The following is a 17,714-nucleotide window of genomic DNA, read 5'->3' on the forward strand; positions in this document are numbered from 1 at the left end:
AAGTTTATTGTTATCAAGGAGAAATTGGTAGTCACTTGCCCTCTATGTTTTTTTCTCCCAGAGGAAAACTTGGAAAACTCATGCTGCCATTTATGGCTGTTGATCCAGTGCAGTAACCTCTCTCCCATCTTGTACCACTAAACAATTGTTGCAGAAGAAATTGGAGTACTATGCCTGTAATCCCTTTGTGATCAGCTTGGACAATGAGTGTGACAAAAGGTTCAAAATATGAAATGATGCTCATTATACTCCCTTAAAAAGCAGACAAACAACTTATTTGCAAGTCCAAGCAGTTTGTTCTGGTAGTGTCCATGGAAGGAGAGAACTTGCATGGCTTGTTTGCAGAAATTACACGAGGAAGAGGATGCATGATAGAGCCACAGAGCATTGAAAGGAGTGAGATGTAACTTCCATGGTTCCTTCTTGTAATTTTTTTTTTTTTAAATTAATCTTTGAAACTAGTTTTGCTGCTGTTTGCTTTGGTCTGTGGTTGTGTGGAAAGGTAATTTTATTTGGTGTGGTCTCATTCTGTTGAAAGTGAGATGCCATTTGCCATGATATGTATTTAGCTGCACTGCCTTTTTTTTTTTTACTAAATGTGCTTAATTCAGGTTCCAGAGATGGAATAGTACAGCCTCACATGTTCCTCAGTTCCATTATGAAAGACTAACCACATCTTAATGGAATTCTCATGTAGCAACTGTGTACAAAGGACACTTTTATTATGATTTACTCCATTCTAATGAATCTCTTGCTAAATCTAGGTGCTCTTGACGTGACACTTATGTAAAATGTATGTGGAAATTCAGCTGACCTTTCCTTAGCACAGGCAGAGGCTTAGAAATGTGTTGGAGTGACCATCTGCCCATTAAGGGAGCACACAGGCAAAACATAACTTTGTGCTGGGCCCCAGGGGTGACATCTGTGGCTTATTGAAATCTTTCTCTGTAACTCATTTTTCCCTGCTCACATCTACCCATATCCTGTGTCACTTAGGGTTTAGAGACAGACTGGCTGTAGACTGGTAGGCCAGGAACCAGCCTCGTGTGATGCAACATCTTAGCGGATGCAAAACAGTTAGGAAAGTTTCCTTGTTAGTAAAGAACAAAAACTTACTGCTCTTGTCTGCAAGCATTGAAGAATGTCTCGTCTGTTGGTCTGTAGCTTTCTCCCTTTTCCTGACTCTTAAACATGGTGCATGCTTGACAGCCTTATTGCTTAAACTGCTTTCATTTCAAACTCTCCTCCACCTTTCATGTTGGCCTCTGGAGCGTACTCTGCACAGGGATGTTGCCACAGAGCAGTCTATCCTGGGTAATGGCAAATCCATCAAATGTTCCTTATCTCTTTCCTCTCGGTCTCTTTTAATCCATTACACTGCTCTCTTCACCTATGGTCAGCAGTCCTGTTCCCTGCCTTACTCCAAATCCAGATACCCTGAAATCTGAGACTGTTCTCCCCTTTCTGTTCAGTTCCACCTCAGTGACAAATCTAATTGTGTTACTTCCACAGCTGCCTTGATGTGCCCCAGCTTTTAGCTTGCTTTGCAGTAACTTTGGTTTATGTTATTAACCACATAAACTGAGACTTCTTGTGTTCTTTGTTTTTCCCTCTCCAGTTCTTCTTTGCTTGGGCTGTTCTTCTCCATGTAATTGTTTCATAAGTGAGGAAAGAATTACTCAGGTTCACTCTCTTTAAGAAAGTGTATAAAAGTGAACTTAAAAAACTTGCCAACTCTCTGGAGCTGGCAGGAGAAGGGGGCTGTGATATAACTGAAGAGGAAGACACTTGAAGTGGATTAGGTGCCCTAGCCCCTAAATTTAGAGTTCATACAAGCTTCAGAGTGAGTTTGAAAGGGCAGAAACACTCATGTAGGAGCTTTTTGTATCAGACTCTTGGTCCTCCCCATTTGCACAGGCATGGAACAAGACCACAAGACAGGCAGACCCAGAATTCTGCTCTGCTGTGGCAGACCCTTGTACAGATAAGGAGGTGGTGAACACAACTTACTAATAATTCTGCCTCTACATAGCACTAATATTTCCATATGTCTCTGTTTAAATAGTCTGTTCCCCAAGAAAGACAAAAGTGTTTCCTCCCTGCCTCTGAGCCTGCACAACATCTTCTGTCAGGATGAAGGCACAGCTGACTGCTACCTGGGGCTTTGTTTAGACCAACACCATCTTGCAAGGGTTGGAAAACATTCAGAAAGCAATCTAAAGAAACATTCAACAGCTACAGGAGCTGATAAAGTAAACATGTTAAAATACTCTCTGGAAAGGTTTAGATGCTTGTTGATAAACAAGCGTTTGGTGACTAACTGTGGCATGATCAACCAAGTCTAAGTCTGGGATCAAATGGCAAAATTCAATATTGTTGAGGAGTAAAAAACCCTGTCTTGTACAAAGGCATCATTGTGATATGAGGGCTGTCACTGGGAATGGTTGTATGTTATGAGGACACGGTGTGGTGGATCTGTGTGACCCACTGTTTTTAAGGGGTGCTCCTGGATGACCAAATCCTCCAAACTCTCAGTGCGAGGAAGTAGTAAGGTGACTGCTCTGTGCTGACACCTGAAGCTATCTTCTACCCCTTATGGACCCCTCGTTTCTGCAAGCCTTTATATTCAATATCTTTCATTTCCTCCTTTCTTGTTTTGAAGTCTCCTAACGCAGGCAGCTTTACTGTGACTTTAGCTTCTCTCTTTGCTATAATCTGTATGTCTAGTGAGGTGTCCTGTGTTGCCTCTTGTAGCATATGTGTAACTGGCAGTCTAATGTCCTGTTGATTTGGACAAAGTCACCAGGTTAAACCTTCTCATCTTCTGTCCCACCATGGGCTTCGAAAAGGATCACTGATTTACATTAGCCAAAACCACAGCTATCTATGAACTTGATATTCAACTGCTCTGAAAATTTGTGGTTCCACTCCAGTGTAAGGGTATATTCCCTAAATAAGTGCATATAAACATAATTGAGTGATAATTAATGAGGTGATATCAGAATTTATGAACAACTTTCCAGCACCACTAGCAAAATGATTGTGTTTGGACTTCAGCTATCACTGACATGCAATATTTTGCATTGCTCTGTGGCAGCACCAAGCACCCCTGCAGCAGTTGCCAAATTAGCATGGAAGCCCTTGAGTGGAAAAACAGAAGTGTTTGTCTCTGTCTCTGTGCCAGTCCAGTGGGTCCTGTACAGGCAGATGAAGGAACTGAGTACAGATCTTAGTATGCAGTCCAGAAAACAAGTGGTGTCCTCTGTGCACAGCTGCTCTCACAATGCCATTTCCATAAGTGTTTTGTCTTTATTTATACTTTAAACATTAATTATTGTTTCAGTGTGTAGCTAATACTCAGTCCTGGCTTGTTAGCTTCTTGAGCCTGCTCAATAATTACAAGGTTAGCATTTTCCTCACATTTGTAATCTGTATATAAGAAGTTTTAATCATGAGAATTAACCGTGGCAGTGATTGCGAGTCACGTCTTGCAAACAAGGCAACATCAGACAATTTTCACTTGGGTTCTGTTCCTGAGTGCTGCTGTTACAAGGGAACCCACGTACAAAAAGTTTTTTGGGTGTTTTTGGTTTTTTTTATGGTGTGATAATTTTGCTTAGGCAGGGTTAGAACCCTTTTGGGTTTGATGTCATGTGCAATAGGGTGAATTCCCCAGAGATAATGCAGCCAAATTAGGAGATGCAACTGCCACTTCACCTTCCTTGGACAACTTGTCTTTAGTTGTGCAGCTTGTTTTGGGGGGTGTATATGTTTTTGGGGTTTTCTAGGCTTCGTTTTTGAGAAAAACCAAAAGCAAGAGTTGCAATTTGTTACAGTTCTGCATGGTTTATGTTGCTAAGGCTCAAGAAGATAACTTGTTCCACTGTACTGTACAAACTAAAAAGATCTGCATCCCACCTAACCCATTCCCACTAACAAGATCAGTGCTTGTAAATGCCATATTTTGTTTTTATTCCTCACCCCTCCATTTTTTTCTTCTTTTTTTTTCTTCCCCCCTTTGTTTTGTCTTCATCCGTGTTCCAAACTAGTTTCTAAGCGACGCAAGGCTCACCTGAGACGCCTGGACCGGCGATGGACGCTGGGCGGGATAGTCAACAGGCAGCAGAGTCGAGGTGAATTAATAGTTTCCTATGGCACCAGCCACTGAGGGTGCTCCAAAAGCCATACTGCAGCTTTGGCTGTTACGTGTTGGAATCTGCATAGTTGGCACTCTGGTAGAGAGAAGCTCCAGAGTTCAGGTGTGGATTTCAGCTTGGGGGCGTCTTGGGGCCAGGATTTGGCACGCCAGGAGCTGGAGGCCTAAGTAGCCAAGGGTAACTCTGCAGTCTGACTCTTCGTTCTGTTGGGGAAGCTCTCATCTGTTGTGGTTTAACTTTGGGCATGTTTGTACTCAGTCTTTCCTACCTCAATAAGCACAAGTGGTACTTTCAGGGCTATTCAAATGGGTCGAGTGCCAAAAAGCCGTGGTAAGAGATGTGTGCATTGGAAAAGTGCATAGTGGTGTGGAAAGATGAAAATCATTCCAATTTCAGTCCCCTCTCTTCCTTGCAAGCAGTTCTTGATACTAAGAAGAGAGTTCAGAACTTATGGGAGTTTTTGGTATCATTTGTAGGTGTTCTGAATACCATCAGTAGCAGCAATTTAATTTTTGTTGTTTGGTTTTTTTTTAACTTTTGCTGGTCTAACAGTGAGCATGGCAGGGTGGGGGGAACACCTTGTGTTTGGGTGAAGCTGTGTTTGTAAAGCCTTCCAAACCAAGTACTTCTCCAGTGTGAATCATCTTTCCCAGGTAAAGAAGGTACACCTTTCTATCTCTTCCTCCACCCGCAAAAGCATTCAGATGTAGTATTTGTTGCAGTTTAAAAAAGAAAGGTGGGGGACAAAGCACATTTGTATCTCTGTGTAACTTTCAGACGACCTTACTGAGGGCATGGATCCAAATGTAAGCACCAGAGGTGATTCCCAGTTGAGGAAAAGGTGCCTTTTCTTATTAAGGAGAGAATGTACTTTTAAAGTAGCAAATTTACCTTCTGGATTTAATGATGGTTCTACGTGCAGTCTCGTATGTCTCAAGCACACACAACTTTTCAGTGACCCATTAACTTTGTTTCAAATTATTATTGAGGAAACCAAAATAACAAGAGCAATGTTCTTCCTGCGGTAGCTTGACCCTGCAGCAACTGGAACTACCCTCAAAAGACAAGGTCTTGCTTCTCAGCCACCAAATACACCCTGAAGGCACCAAAAAAAACCTCAAAAGCACACATACTGTCTTGGGAAAAAGAAGTTGTGCTTATTTCTGTACCCCAAGAGTTTGGGATCTACTTATTTTGCTTTGCCAAACTCTACCATGTGCTTCCTGGCAATTATACTGGGAGAATTTGTGGGAATCCGTTTTCTAAACCATTTGTTTACCGGTGTAAACAAATGCATCCTTTCATCTTCATACAATACTGCAAACAAAACTCTGCAAAATATTAAGATAACATGGCCAGTCCCTTGGCATAGTCAGCTGGTAAGACTCAAGAACCTAAGCTGCATTCCCAAGTTTTTGCTCTTGCATTCTTATGCCCACCATCTGTGTGCCTCTTCTCCAGACCTGCCCTCTGACCAGTGTCAGTGTCTTCCATGGCAGTTTTCCCCACCACAGGCTCCCCTAATGTCTTCCATCCCTGCTTTTTCTTGCTTCATAACAATTTCTTCCCTATTAGGCCCCAACAGTGCTGGGGTTTTGAGTGTGTCAGAGAATATGTGCTTAAACTAAATCTTAACACTTGAACTTGGCACAAACTGTGGCATTCTATGATTCTATCCAAGGTTTGGGGCACCCTTTTTGGCTGAACTGCTTCTATAAGGTCTCTCCAATGTATTTAGCCACAGCTAACCAGGCTGGCTAAAAGTAAGTTGTTTAATCTCACCAGAAATAGTAAGTTAGGGAGCTCTAACAGGAGGAGGCTCACTGGAAGTAAAGAAAGTGATTTGAATGTTTGGGCACAGATTGGAGACAGTGGTTTCATCCTCTGGCATGGCTGTAGCCTGTACAGACATCTATGCCTTTCAAATTGCAGTTGTTGAAAGTATGAGTCTCTCTGTGTGTCCATCCTGCTGTTCTCTAACAGAGCACAGTTTATATGAGGTCAGGAGAGATTTTTCTCCTTTCTTTCCCTCCCATTCCAGCCCAAAAGACTTCCAACAAGGCCAAATTTGGGTGGGTTTGCAGCGAAATGACAGAATGCATGAAGTGTATGCATGCACCCCCCTGCCAACCTTCAAGTCCCTGCTCCAAAGTGCAGAAGAGCTAGAGCTGTTAGAACAAGAGGTTGCCAGAATTGTTTAATACAAGCAAAACAGCTTCCCCTCCCCCACTTGGCCTCTTCCTTGGAAATAAACTCAATTAAACATTTTGGCTGAAATTCTTCCCACCCAGCGATATTCTGCTTGAGATAGTTCCTGCTGTTGGGTTAGCTCCGAGAGTTCACTGGAGTTTAAAAGCAAGCTGCAAAGGATGCTTCCTGTTATATTTACGCTTTGGTACCACTAATTAGCGTTTTTATCAACTAAATTTGTGATAGAATCATTTTAAGGCCAGAACTGAAGGAATTGAGCATTGTTTCTGAAGACCAGGATATTTTCTAAGTAACTTGGATATTAAAAACACTGGGAAAACCTGAGTGCAGAAAGGAAGGGTCTTTGCTTCCCTGTTACAGACTGCCTAATGGAGGAGAATTATTAGGGGTAGCATATGACTTATTTATTTCTATCCTTTACAAAGCCATTTGAAGAGGCCAAGCACCCCTGAACTTCAGATATTTGGAAGCAATGTTACTGGGTCTGTGAATAAGAAACATGAAAGAGAAATTATTGAATATCATGGTAGTACTCCTTTTTTAAAAGCTGGAAAAAGAACTGCAAAGAGAACAGCTGTAGTCTGTTTCCACAAAGAGAAACAGATGACTTTTGTTGCTGAACTTTTTCTCTTTAAAATGGTCTGTGGTGTGCCCAGATCTAAGAGATTACATTGGTTTATGTTTCTTATGTAGTTGCAAAGCTTGCATTTTTTTTTTAATGATAAATGTTTTTAAATGTGGTACGTTTTCTAAACTTTTTTCCTATACATTATGAAAGTCCAGTAATACAAATACAGGTTGTGAGAAGCCTGAAAGTTTATAGTTTTTCTCAGTCTTGACACTCGTTAGACCTGCAAGCTGCAGAGTTCGTGTTTTGTACTGGGTTAAATAGTAATTCTAAACATGTATTTTTTTGAACTTCCCCTGGAAGGGAACTTAGGATTTTTTACAGGCTAATTTAATGGAAAGTCATTTGTGCTTTTACAGTTTGATTGGTAAAACTGGGGATTTACATGCCTGTCTTTTATGACAGATATCTGACATAAGTTCTTGCTGCTTTAGTTTTGTGCCCATCCTGTTACAATGCAGGAAAGTTCTTTAAAGTACTCACTGACAGTATAGTGACATATGGGATGAATTTTCTGCCAAATGAAGCAGCTCCCAGTACAAGGAATAAGCTATTCATTGAAAGAGTTAAAGTTAGAACTTGGAACCTATAGCTCTTCCAACTGCTTGCCTATCTTAGGGAGAGCAGGACCTTGATGGGGAGAGGTGGACACTGTGTAAAGAGTAGGCAGCCCTGTAACCCAGTGGTTTTGATAATTGAACCCTATCTTGAGTTGGTCTTGATACTGAAACACTGTGTCCTAGCCCAAGTGGGTGGTAGTACAACTGATTTCACAGCTGTGGAAAGAGCACTTGGTCAGTACTGATATTCCAGCATGCCTGGTCTGCTTGCACACTTTTACCCTTTCCTGCATCTCACAAGAGCTGTTCTGCCCTCTTTGACAGCCCCCTCAATACCTGCGGGACTTCTCCCTTTGTTTTCACTCTTTTCTGTTTGTCCTTGATGCTGATGAAACATTTCTCGCTCACAGCAGAAAGGCTGTGAGTGACACTGCTGTGCTAAATCAAACCAGCACAGAGCAGCTTCAAACTTGGTTTGTTCTTTCTTTGGTTGTTTTTTTTTTTTTTTCCCCCCTCTGTTCTCCGAGGAAAGTAGTAAATGTTTATTGCCTCTTGCTGGTTGAAGAAAGAGCACGCGCAATACTAAACTGCTTAAAAGAAATGTCATTATTGTTCCTTTCTATCTGTTGGCATAAGGTTTTCTGTTATTTCAAACAAAAAAGGTGTGTGTGGGGAGGGAAGGAGGACAAAGGCTGAAGAGCTCCTGTCTGCAGATGAACACATTTGATAACTGTGGACAGTTATTTTCTCTGCTGCATATTTAGGCAAGTAAAACAAAGACCATGTTGAATTAATGCTTTCTGGAACAGCGAGACTTTTTCCAGAAGCAGGTCTGACAAAGGGGGGGTGGAGCGGAGGAGTGGGGGAGGGCAAGTGCAGACTGCTGACTGAGGGGAAAGTATTTTGAAAGAAAATTCTTCTGTGGTTTGGAAGATGTAGGTTTGGGGCTGTTGCATTTTGCTGAGAAATCGTTAATTGGTTAATTTCTAGACCAGCTTCCCCCTTGCCCCCACCCCTACTGGCATATCGAACAAGGATGGGGTCACAGAAAGTTGGGGGCATGTACAAGCACCAGCTGAGCCAAGGAAATTACTGCCTTATTTGGTTGATTCCTGAAGTGCTGCAGATAACTTCTGCACTTTTTAATGGAGGCAGAAAAGAGCAAACGTACAAAAAAGAGGCGAAGGAGAGGCGTGTGAAATGGGGCACTCAGGATGTGGAAGCAGAAATGTATGAGCACTGGCCATTTGCCTGGGAAAGATGACACTGATATGCAGGGCTGGAAACGTGCATGGTATTTTAGCTGTTTAAAGGCAAGGTTCCTGTCCCAGATAGTTTACAGCCTAAACAAAGACAAGGAGTTCTGTGCATCAGAGGAACCTGGGCAAGCGGCAATTTGGCACACATCTTATTGGGACCAAAGGGGTTTTCATGGTGAAAAATGATACTTACTTACTATATTTAAAAGCTTTCAGAGAAGGACTAAAACTAAGCTTGTTTGGTAAGGCAGGAAATCAGGGTAGGTAAGTCTTATTTTAGGAAGGACTTTAGAGTTTCAGGTTATTTGATACCACCGAGGAAGGAGCCTGCTCAGACTGATGAGGCATCTCAAGGAAGGGCATGAGGCTGAGTGGAGGCAGAATTTGGAGGAGTGGGAAATCCACATGAACATGTGAGAGTGTATAGTAGGATAGTAAAGCAAGGCACAGCACATAGGCTTGAAAATTCAAGATGGGACAGCTGAACTGGGTATGCACTGGGTAGGAGCCTGGTTGAAGTGCCAGAGCAGTGCTGTGCCAAGAGCCTACAGCAAGAGCAGCGTACTGAAAGTCTGGGAAGGGAGCAGAGGAGGGAGGAGATGGCTAAAGTGGCTGTGCAAAAGGGGTTGATGGGATGGATTAGGGCTCTGGCAGTGAGGAGCAGCAATGGTAGAGGACTCTGAAAATGTTGGGGCAAGTCCATCACCTTGGTGATAGACTAGGAGGAATCTGAAATAATCAGTGCCAAGGGAATCAGGAGGATTGAATAAGGAAGATTTGGAAAGTGCTACTGAAGCTCTATGTTACAACTTGAGCAGTAAAACCGTAGGTCTGCTTTCCTTGACCTGACAGTAAGTATAAATCCAGACAGCCAGAGGAGGGACCAAGTTGCCTTTTCAAGACACCTCGTAACTTCCATGTGTAGTGTGTGTGTGTGTGTGCAAGCACACATGTAAAATATGAAATTCTGGTTTGACAGCTGGGATTGGAGAAGTCCCATGGGCTGTCAAGTTCAGTGCCTTGCTTTGTTAGTCAAGTAGGTACAATTTCTTCAGGAGCAAATGGAACTTCATCTTAGCTGTCCTGAAGTTTCTCTTATGGGAGAACTCTTAAACTATCCTAGCCAGGTTTTAAGATCAAGTTTTGTATGGGTTGCCTTGACTCTGTTTCCAGCAGTCTCAGAAATAGGATTCTTTCCTCAAAATTAAGTGGAGCTGCATAGAAACTGGCCTACCTTAGTACAGAGAACAGTTTTACGCAGCAATTGTGTAACCACTGAAAGAACCAACTTCATCAACCCCAGCATTTTCCCTTTTTCACTGCAGATCTGCAATGAACCGAACCAGACTTAAGGTCATACCAACTTTTCTGTGGCCAGGTTGGCTTCACATCCATCTCATGAAAGAGTCATAAACTGTGCAGAGAGGTGACAGCTGCAAGGCAGGATGAAAGAAGGAAAAGGGAATGGTCTCTGCTACTGCAACACGAGGCGTGCATTCAAACACTGGTTTCAAAGTGACTTTTTACTTTTAAAGCTATTGCTATTTGTGTGCAGGAAAGGCCTCAGCTTGGCAGAACACTGTGATGTTGCTGGAGGAACACAAAATGGTTGTGTTGTTGGTTTGGTGGTTTTTGGTTTTCTTTTTTCTATTCCTTTTTCTTCTTTTGTCCTCTCCTGGTAGTTATGGAAGGATATTAGATGTTTGTGGTTTGCAAAAGAGTGATCCATAACTCTCAAATACCAGTGACTTCCTTGTATACCAGGTCTGTTGTGTCCATCTGTACAGAACACATTGAGTATGTGGCTGTGATGCAGGGCATTGTGCGACTCAATTCTGTTGTCCTGTGTATGTGCACACCTTCCAGCTGGACAGCCAGACCTGTGCTATATTTTTCTGGAGGAAATCTTTGTTGCTAGTAAAAGGCCTCTCTGTAGTATTGTGGGCTGTTCCAAGGACATAGGTACTCTCCTCTGCTGTCCACACTGTTTTCCCAGTGATCCACTGAGGTCTATCCCTGTATTTTGGCCCCAAGCCTCTACTGCATTTCTTCTGGAGATTTTAGGTAGAACCAGAGTGAAATAGAAGCTTGCCTTTATTTGGGAAGGAGGAGAGAGGAGAAAGATTGATAGAGAAGTGAGGCTTTGGAATAACTAGTGAACTGAGCACTGGGCTGCTGTGGTGTCTAGGAGGCACAGCTACAGCAGTGTGGTATGAGTTGGGTAGTACAAATAGGGCAAAAATTCTTGTTGTGCATATTTTAAATAGTATCTGTGTCTAGGTAGGAAGGAGAATGACACATACCCTAGTACGTTCCAGTTGGATAATGCATGATGTGACAGACTTGTATTGTAGCTGTTTGCCAAACAGGCTTTGCTTCTTCATGTGTGCCTTGTTCAGATTTACTAATGCAGCTGAATTTCCAGCAGAGGAGCCTTCATCACTTGAGCTGGGGAAGATGTCTTTGACCTGCAAATTAGCGGTAAAGAAATATAAGTGAAGTTTGCTAATTGATCTGTTAATACATCCCTGGATGTCACTCACTAAGAACAGAGATGCCTTCTTGCCATTTTCACCTTGAAGGGGGAGTAGGACTTTCATCCCATTATTTCAAAAACGCAGCCTCTAAGCTGGTTTATGTGCTTTGTAGCATGTAGTAAAGTTTATTCTGCCCACTTGACCTCAACAAGTTGACGTAACAGAAGCTGCAACTGGGGAATACAAATTATACTTTTGATAGCCTTTTTTATTTTTCCCCTAGTAATTCTTAAGTCAAGACTTAATGAACCAAAATTATACACTTTTTTATTCTCTCTAGATCTGGGCATATAACTTTAATAGTAGGTCTGGGATGGTTCACTGGCTTGTATTTTATACTATTGCCTGTCACAGAAACTGAATTAAACCAGCTTATTATATCAGATTTGTCAGTATAACTTAGAGCAGTGTTGTTCTACTGTCTGATGCTCTTCTGATTCTCTCATGAAACCATTTATCTATGTGAAGTCTTCATTAACTTTATGTTTCAGTCATGAAGCATGAAATATCTTCTCTTAAAGACTTTTGAACCTGATATGTTGAATTCTGTATCAATCCTCTTAAATGACATATCTACTGAAAACTACCCTGCTCCTTTCAGCAAATTTTAGTTTATACCAAATGTCCACTGGCTATAGATGATCTTTGAGAAACAAAACAGAATTTACACTGATGAAAAGAGGAGCCATATCTCCAGAACACTGTTTAAGTCACAAACCTCATGTATGTTTGAGGCATCACCTGCAGCACTGAGAGAAACCAAACGTGTAATCCTGGAAATGGCTGTAATTTTTGCTGTGAAAGTACTTTGCGAGGGGAAATTGTAACGGTGACTTCTTGGTTTTGATCTGTAGGCTTAAATATAGAGCTGCTAAACAAAAACACTGTATGACCTCCTTTTCTATGTGGATTTTTAGCACTTTTGATTGTCTTGCTTCACGGAAGATCCCTTTTCTTCTCTTCCCCCCACCCCCCACTTCCATGCACTCTCTTTTTTCTACTTCCTCTGTATAGGGAGGAGTCACCTGAAGGCCTTTCCTCCCAAAAAGCAATGGGTTTGAGTTGAAAGCCACAGGACTGAAGATATAAGCAGTGGTGCTCGTAGAGAGTATAAGACAGTGGCAGTTCAGAAGAGCCTAACTTGTGCATCCCAGTGTCAGGGTATTTGGATGAGGCTCCATCCTCCTCAGCAACTCAGAGTTTCTAGAGTGGGTCATTCAGAACCACTGATGAGCAGTATCACCTGTGATGTGTGCAAGGCAGCAAGGTGAGACCAGCAACAGGCAAAGCAGGAATCTCAGTACTGGGGGTAGAGTGCTGTGCTAGAGCAGAGTCTCTCCTTAGTAAACCTAGGCAATAATGAAAATCTTGGGAAAGAGGCTGAAGCGCTCTCAGCTGGGGGTGTGGCTTCCCCATGCAGCTGGAAGCCGCTTTTTCAATGTGCCACCTCAACAGCATGCTCAGTCCTTCCTATCCAGTTGTAGCCAGAATAAGAGGAGTTGGAGGATATCTCTGCTCTTCTGCCTTACCTTTAAATTAAATTGCAAGGGAAGTCCAGAGTCAGTGGCTGGGAGGAAGGCAGACAGTTATGAACAGGTAGAGTGGTGATATGTACCCACAGGCATGGCTGCATATGTGTTTGCAGAGGCAGTTGTACGTGATTGCATCCTAATTTGCAAAGGACCCTTACTCACATCTTTGATTTCTCTTGAGTGATAAGACTCAAATGCTTTTGGTTTTGAAGGGTGACTGCTGTCTCAATTGCTCACACAGCAGAAGTCCTGCTGGAGCAGGAGTTTCAAAAGTTGTGTTGAAAGCTAGGAATGATCCCTCACTCATGGCCTCCTTACCCAGCAGAAGAGGGGAAGTCACATCCCTGAAGAGTGAGACCACTTTGTGCAGCAAGAGGAGCTGAATAGCTGGCTTTAACTGCAGCAAAGACTGGTGTTTGTGTGGAGGAAAAATAGAATAAACACAAACTTCTGTGGTAGTTGTAGCAGGAAGAGTGAACTCTGATAGCCCGGGTTATAAAGCAGCTTTGGTATGGAAGAAAGAAAAAACAGGGCTTTCTTCCAAGGCCCAGCAAATATATGCTTAGCTCTTTATTACTGTCCTAGAAACATCCCTGGAAGTGTCTGAAACAATGTGTATCTGGACAGTACAGCTCTGAACTTTCCCTTGGCCCTTTCAGGGATGAGATCTAGCTGCCCAGGGATCTTCTGCAGTTCAGTTTAGTGCTCAGGGCTTTGCAGAAACCAGACGCGTAGCTTCTTCTGCAGCAGTGACTTGGAAAAAAAGGAAAAATTGTATCCAATTTTACCATGCAGAGTGGAAACCCAGCTAGGAAAATTGTCCTGTCACCTGGAAGCTGGGTTTCATTAACTGGGTTTCATTTGTTAGACCCTATCTTATAGTGGAGTATTTTTGTGTGGAAGGTGCCATATCCTGATGGTTAATTACAAACTAACTGGAATTTCTTATGAGTGATAAGACAGTTAAGCAGCCCTCCTCAGTAAAGCAGTAAAGAGCATTTTCCTCTTGGTGGCAAAGGTTTTGACAGATTTTGCCCCATCAGAATTAGAAAGATCCAAACGTGACCCGTCAAGGGAACTTGATCTCAGAGATGTGGCTCTGCTGAATTCTCTTCCATCAGATGCTCTGTCAACATTATTTCTGCCTTTCTGAGGTATTATTACTTTATCTCAGTAAGCGTTTGTTGGAGGGTTTTTTTAAGGTTTGTGTTCTTCACCCAGCAACAAAATACAGTTGAGCCACAAAAGCAAATACTTGATTGGGTCTGTTTTACTCTCTTGAAGAGTGTTTGCTTCAAATTGCTGCAACCTTTTCATAGCTCCTTTGTTCTGCAGTGATCAGGAGCTCTGGACCCACTTAATTTCCTGCCAGTTCCTGTGCACTGGCAGCCCTCTATTTGTTCTCTCCCGTGCTTTATTTTGCCTTGTTGTGACTGCAAGTAGAAAGTGCTAGGAAGGCCAGCTGGGGTGCACTTCGTTGCTTGCCTTCCCTGCCTTTGATCTAGCTACAGAAACTCCTGCTGTTTGTTACCTGCACTGTAGTGTGGATTGGGGAGAGAGGCTTGGTGGCAGTTTGTGTCTGCTGCTGCAGAGGAAGGCTGGTAGTTCAAGTTTTCAATGCCAGTTGTAATTTTTTAAGCTCCAGAGGAGATGGTTAACCTTAAGTGTGATAGAAATGCTGCAGTAAATGTGTCCTAGTGGGTGGAGGAAGATGCTCACAAGTGTCTGTTCTGCTCTGCTCACTGGTTTGCTCTCAGCAAGTCTGCTTACCTCTGCCCAGTGGGGAAGGGGATAGATGCTGGAGACGAATAGGGATGCTAAGTTTTTGGCTCAAACACTATGCTTGAAATCCAGTCTGTGCTTTTGAAGTACATGTCTTAGTTCTGGCCCTCCTTTACCCCAGTCACACGTGCATTTCTCTGGAGCGAAGCCTAGCAAAAGTATGTTTGTGAAACACTTCACAACCCATGAATGCAAATGCTGTCAAATGCAAACCTCTTTTATTCTTTTGTCACGTATTTTAATGTTCTTTCAAGCTCATTGCTGTAGACCTATGCTGCTTGGGAGGTGCAAGGAGAGCAGCATGCTGGGCCAGCCCCTCTGAGTTGGGGAGATCTGTCCCGCTCGGGTTTCAGTAACACAATGCTTTGTGCAGCCATGTGCGTGCACAAAGAGCCAACTGGCTGGAGCTCCTGTGGTGACGCTTGGCTGATTTGGCAGCCGGATTGATTCTGTCAAGTTACAGTATGGGAGTTAAGTCCAGCTTCAAATCCTCTCCCTTACTCGCTCAAGAAACTTGGAGGGGGGAGGAGAGGGAAGAAGGGGGGGAAAGCTCTCTGGGGACTTTGTGTCATTATTGGCATGGAAACATTTTGTGATTATCAGCAGCAGGGTAGTGGCAAGAGGCTGATTATCTATCATGTCGTCAGCATAAATAACCAGTGGGCCCCTGAGCAGGGCTCCGCCTTTTGTAATGGCTTCACGTAATCACTGCATAGCAGTTTAAAAGCAAGCAGTACAGAAAAACAGCTGGACTGATTCTGACCCTAACTGATGTTGCCTTTTCTCCCCTCACTAGAAGAGAAATATGTCACTATCCAGCCGTACGCCAGCCAGGGGAAGGATGAGATTGGGTTCGAAAAAGGGGTCACCGTGGAGGTCATCCAAAAGAACCTGGAAGGATGGTGGTACATAAGGTAAAGAAGCTCTGCAGCCTGATTGCTGCAGAAACTGTGACAGTGAGCTTTTCTGATCATTCACTTAATGTTTGCATTTAAATACTTCTGTAGCTGAGCAAGGAAGCCCAAATTGTTCATAATGCCTCTTGAAGAAACATAAAGTCTAAGGCGATACAATGGTGATTAAAGTAACACTACAGTGTCTGCAAAGGCTGTGGACCATTCCAGTGAGCAAATGCCTTAACTTGTAGTTTTAGAGGGTTTTTCTTTCTTGCTTCAAGTTAAAAGCCCGTATCTGAGTTAAGATCTGTGAGACCTAACAAGGCTTTCTGTTGTGTGTGATTTCAATGTGTTTCCAGTATAAGAGTTATTCTGCAACGTGTTTAAATCTATTTATAGCAGTACTGAAAGGCTGATTGTGATCTCTTGAGCTGTTTGGGGCAGGTAAGTGCTACTTTCAGAGAAATAAAAGATCAGTTTGCTGGGTATAGCCCTGTTCCAAACTTACCAATGGTTTCAACTAGTTTGCCTTGATTTCTACCTGTCAACATTATATATTCCTAATGTAGAGAGACTGTATTCCAAAGGCAGGTGAAGTTGTTATTGGGTATCAAACTTTGTTGAGTATTTGGAACAGCAGTCATAGCAGAGAGTTTTGACTTAAGAATCTCCTTTTTAAATGCTTATGGGGAGAGTGTAGGTTAGATGTTGTCTCAGTGATGTAAGGTGTCAGGGTAAGTACTTAATGAGAGCTTTCTTTATCTGGGATTACATGGCATTTAGGTTTTAGTGCTCTTTCATGGTTCTGCTCCTTGTCTTGTATCTTAGTGTGAATCTCTGTGATATCCTGTCTCTTTAAGCAAGATGTGATACAACAGGTAGTTTAAAAATGAAGGTTTATCTCTCAGCAGTGCAAAACATCTCATCTAGTCATCTTTTTCCATTCAACTTTTAATTACAGTGATTATTTTTTCCCCTTTCCCTCCCTAAGTAATAACTTGCTTTTGTTTGAATTCTACTTCATGTATCAACTATGAATGAGGACTGTGAAAATGCTGACTGAAGCAATGTTGTTGTTTTTCTTGATTTCCCTTACTTAGAAAGCCGATTTTTTTTTTCTTCTATTTAATGGTCCCACAGAGTGAATAAGCTAATAAAGATAGCAGTGGAGCCAGGAAGGCACTCTAGATAGGAGGAACTAAAAAATGCCTGGGTTTGGTCAGGTCACATTTTTTTCTCCTTTAATCATCCACAGAAGTGGAATCCAAAGTTGCAGATAGGGGAATTGAGCACATAGGTTTTCTGAGGGGAGAACCACTGCAAGACATCTCTAGTTTATTTTTGTATTCTCTTTCTGAAATGTAGCCTGGTTACTAGTATAAGTTTCCCTTTGACATGTTGACACTTCTACATTAAGCAGAATTTTTTTTCCCCGTTTTCTCACACACTCCTCTGGGCCAACCCAAAAGACACATTTTTCTGTTTGGCAGAAGTGCCTTCTGTGGGATGAGGGCACTTGCTGCAGTGCTTTGTGTGGCACCTTCATTCGTGGCAATCTGCTAGAAGGACAGTGGATGCCCCAGCCACCCCATGTGGTTGAAGAATGCAGCATTTGCTTGGTTTTTTTGTAAGAGAGCTCAACTCGATTTTGAGTTGAGATACCCCTCTTCTTATTGAAAGATGGATTAGGTGCTCCCCATACGTGTGACAAGCATGTGGAGTGTCAACTATAATCCTCTCTGCTGCTCTGGAACATTACACTACACTCTTGCTGGAGGATTAAACTCTTAGAAATCTAAAAGTTTGGTTTGTTGTTTTGTTTTGTTTTGTTTTGTGTTTTTTCATGGGCAGCACTTCTGGAAACATTGGTGTGGTCCATCCCTGCAGGCTGGTCCTTTGCAGCCTGGGTAGCTGATCTCCAACTTCTTGTCCTGTTCATTATATGTAAAGTGCCCTCTGAGTACTGTTAGGTACCCCTCAGAAAAGGATTCCATTTCTGCAGAAACTTGCTTCTCTGAGTATTGAGGGCCTTAGAAGGAGCAACTCCTCCTGTCATGAGTGTGAGGGGAGAGGGAGCAGGAAGAGAATGCAGTTGGATCCTGCTGACTTGTCTGCTGGGCTGGATAACAGACTGAGCACACTTCAGTGTGTA

The 17,714-nt window shown here is 42.6% G+C and overlaps 1 protein-coding gene across 5 annotated transcripts in view; it reads left to right on the plus strand.

Moving 5' to 3' along the window:
- Positions 1-17,714, plus strand: part of SH3PXD2A (SH3 and PX domains 2A) — a 257,272-nt gene that overhangs the window by 219,358 nt on the left and 20,200 nt on the right. For 4 of the 5 annotated variants that reach the window (XM_050335381.1, XM_050335388.1, XM_050335415.1 and 1 more), the window contains 2 exons: positions 4,050-4,133; positions 15,463-15,580. In XM_050335381.1, coding sequence (XP_050191338.1) covers positions 4,050-4,133; positions 15,463-15,580 — 202 coding nt within the window. The remainder of the gene's footprint in view (positions 1-4,049; positions 4,134-15,462; positions 15,581-17,714) is intronic. The other variant, XM_050335398.1, reaches the window with a different exon arrangement.

The sequence above is a fragment of the Myiozetetes cayanensis genome, unplaced genomic scaffold (genome assembly GCF_022539395.1).
Source record: "Myiozetetes cayanensis isolate MyiCay16 unplaced genomic scaffold, myiCay2020 scf10, whole genome shotgun sequence".
NCBI lineage: Eukaryota > Metazoa > Chordata > Aves > Passeriformes > Tyrannidae > Myiozetetes > Myiozetetes cayanensis.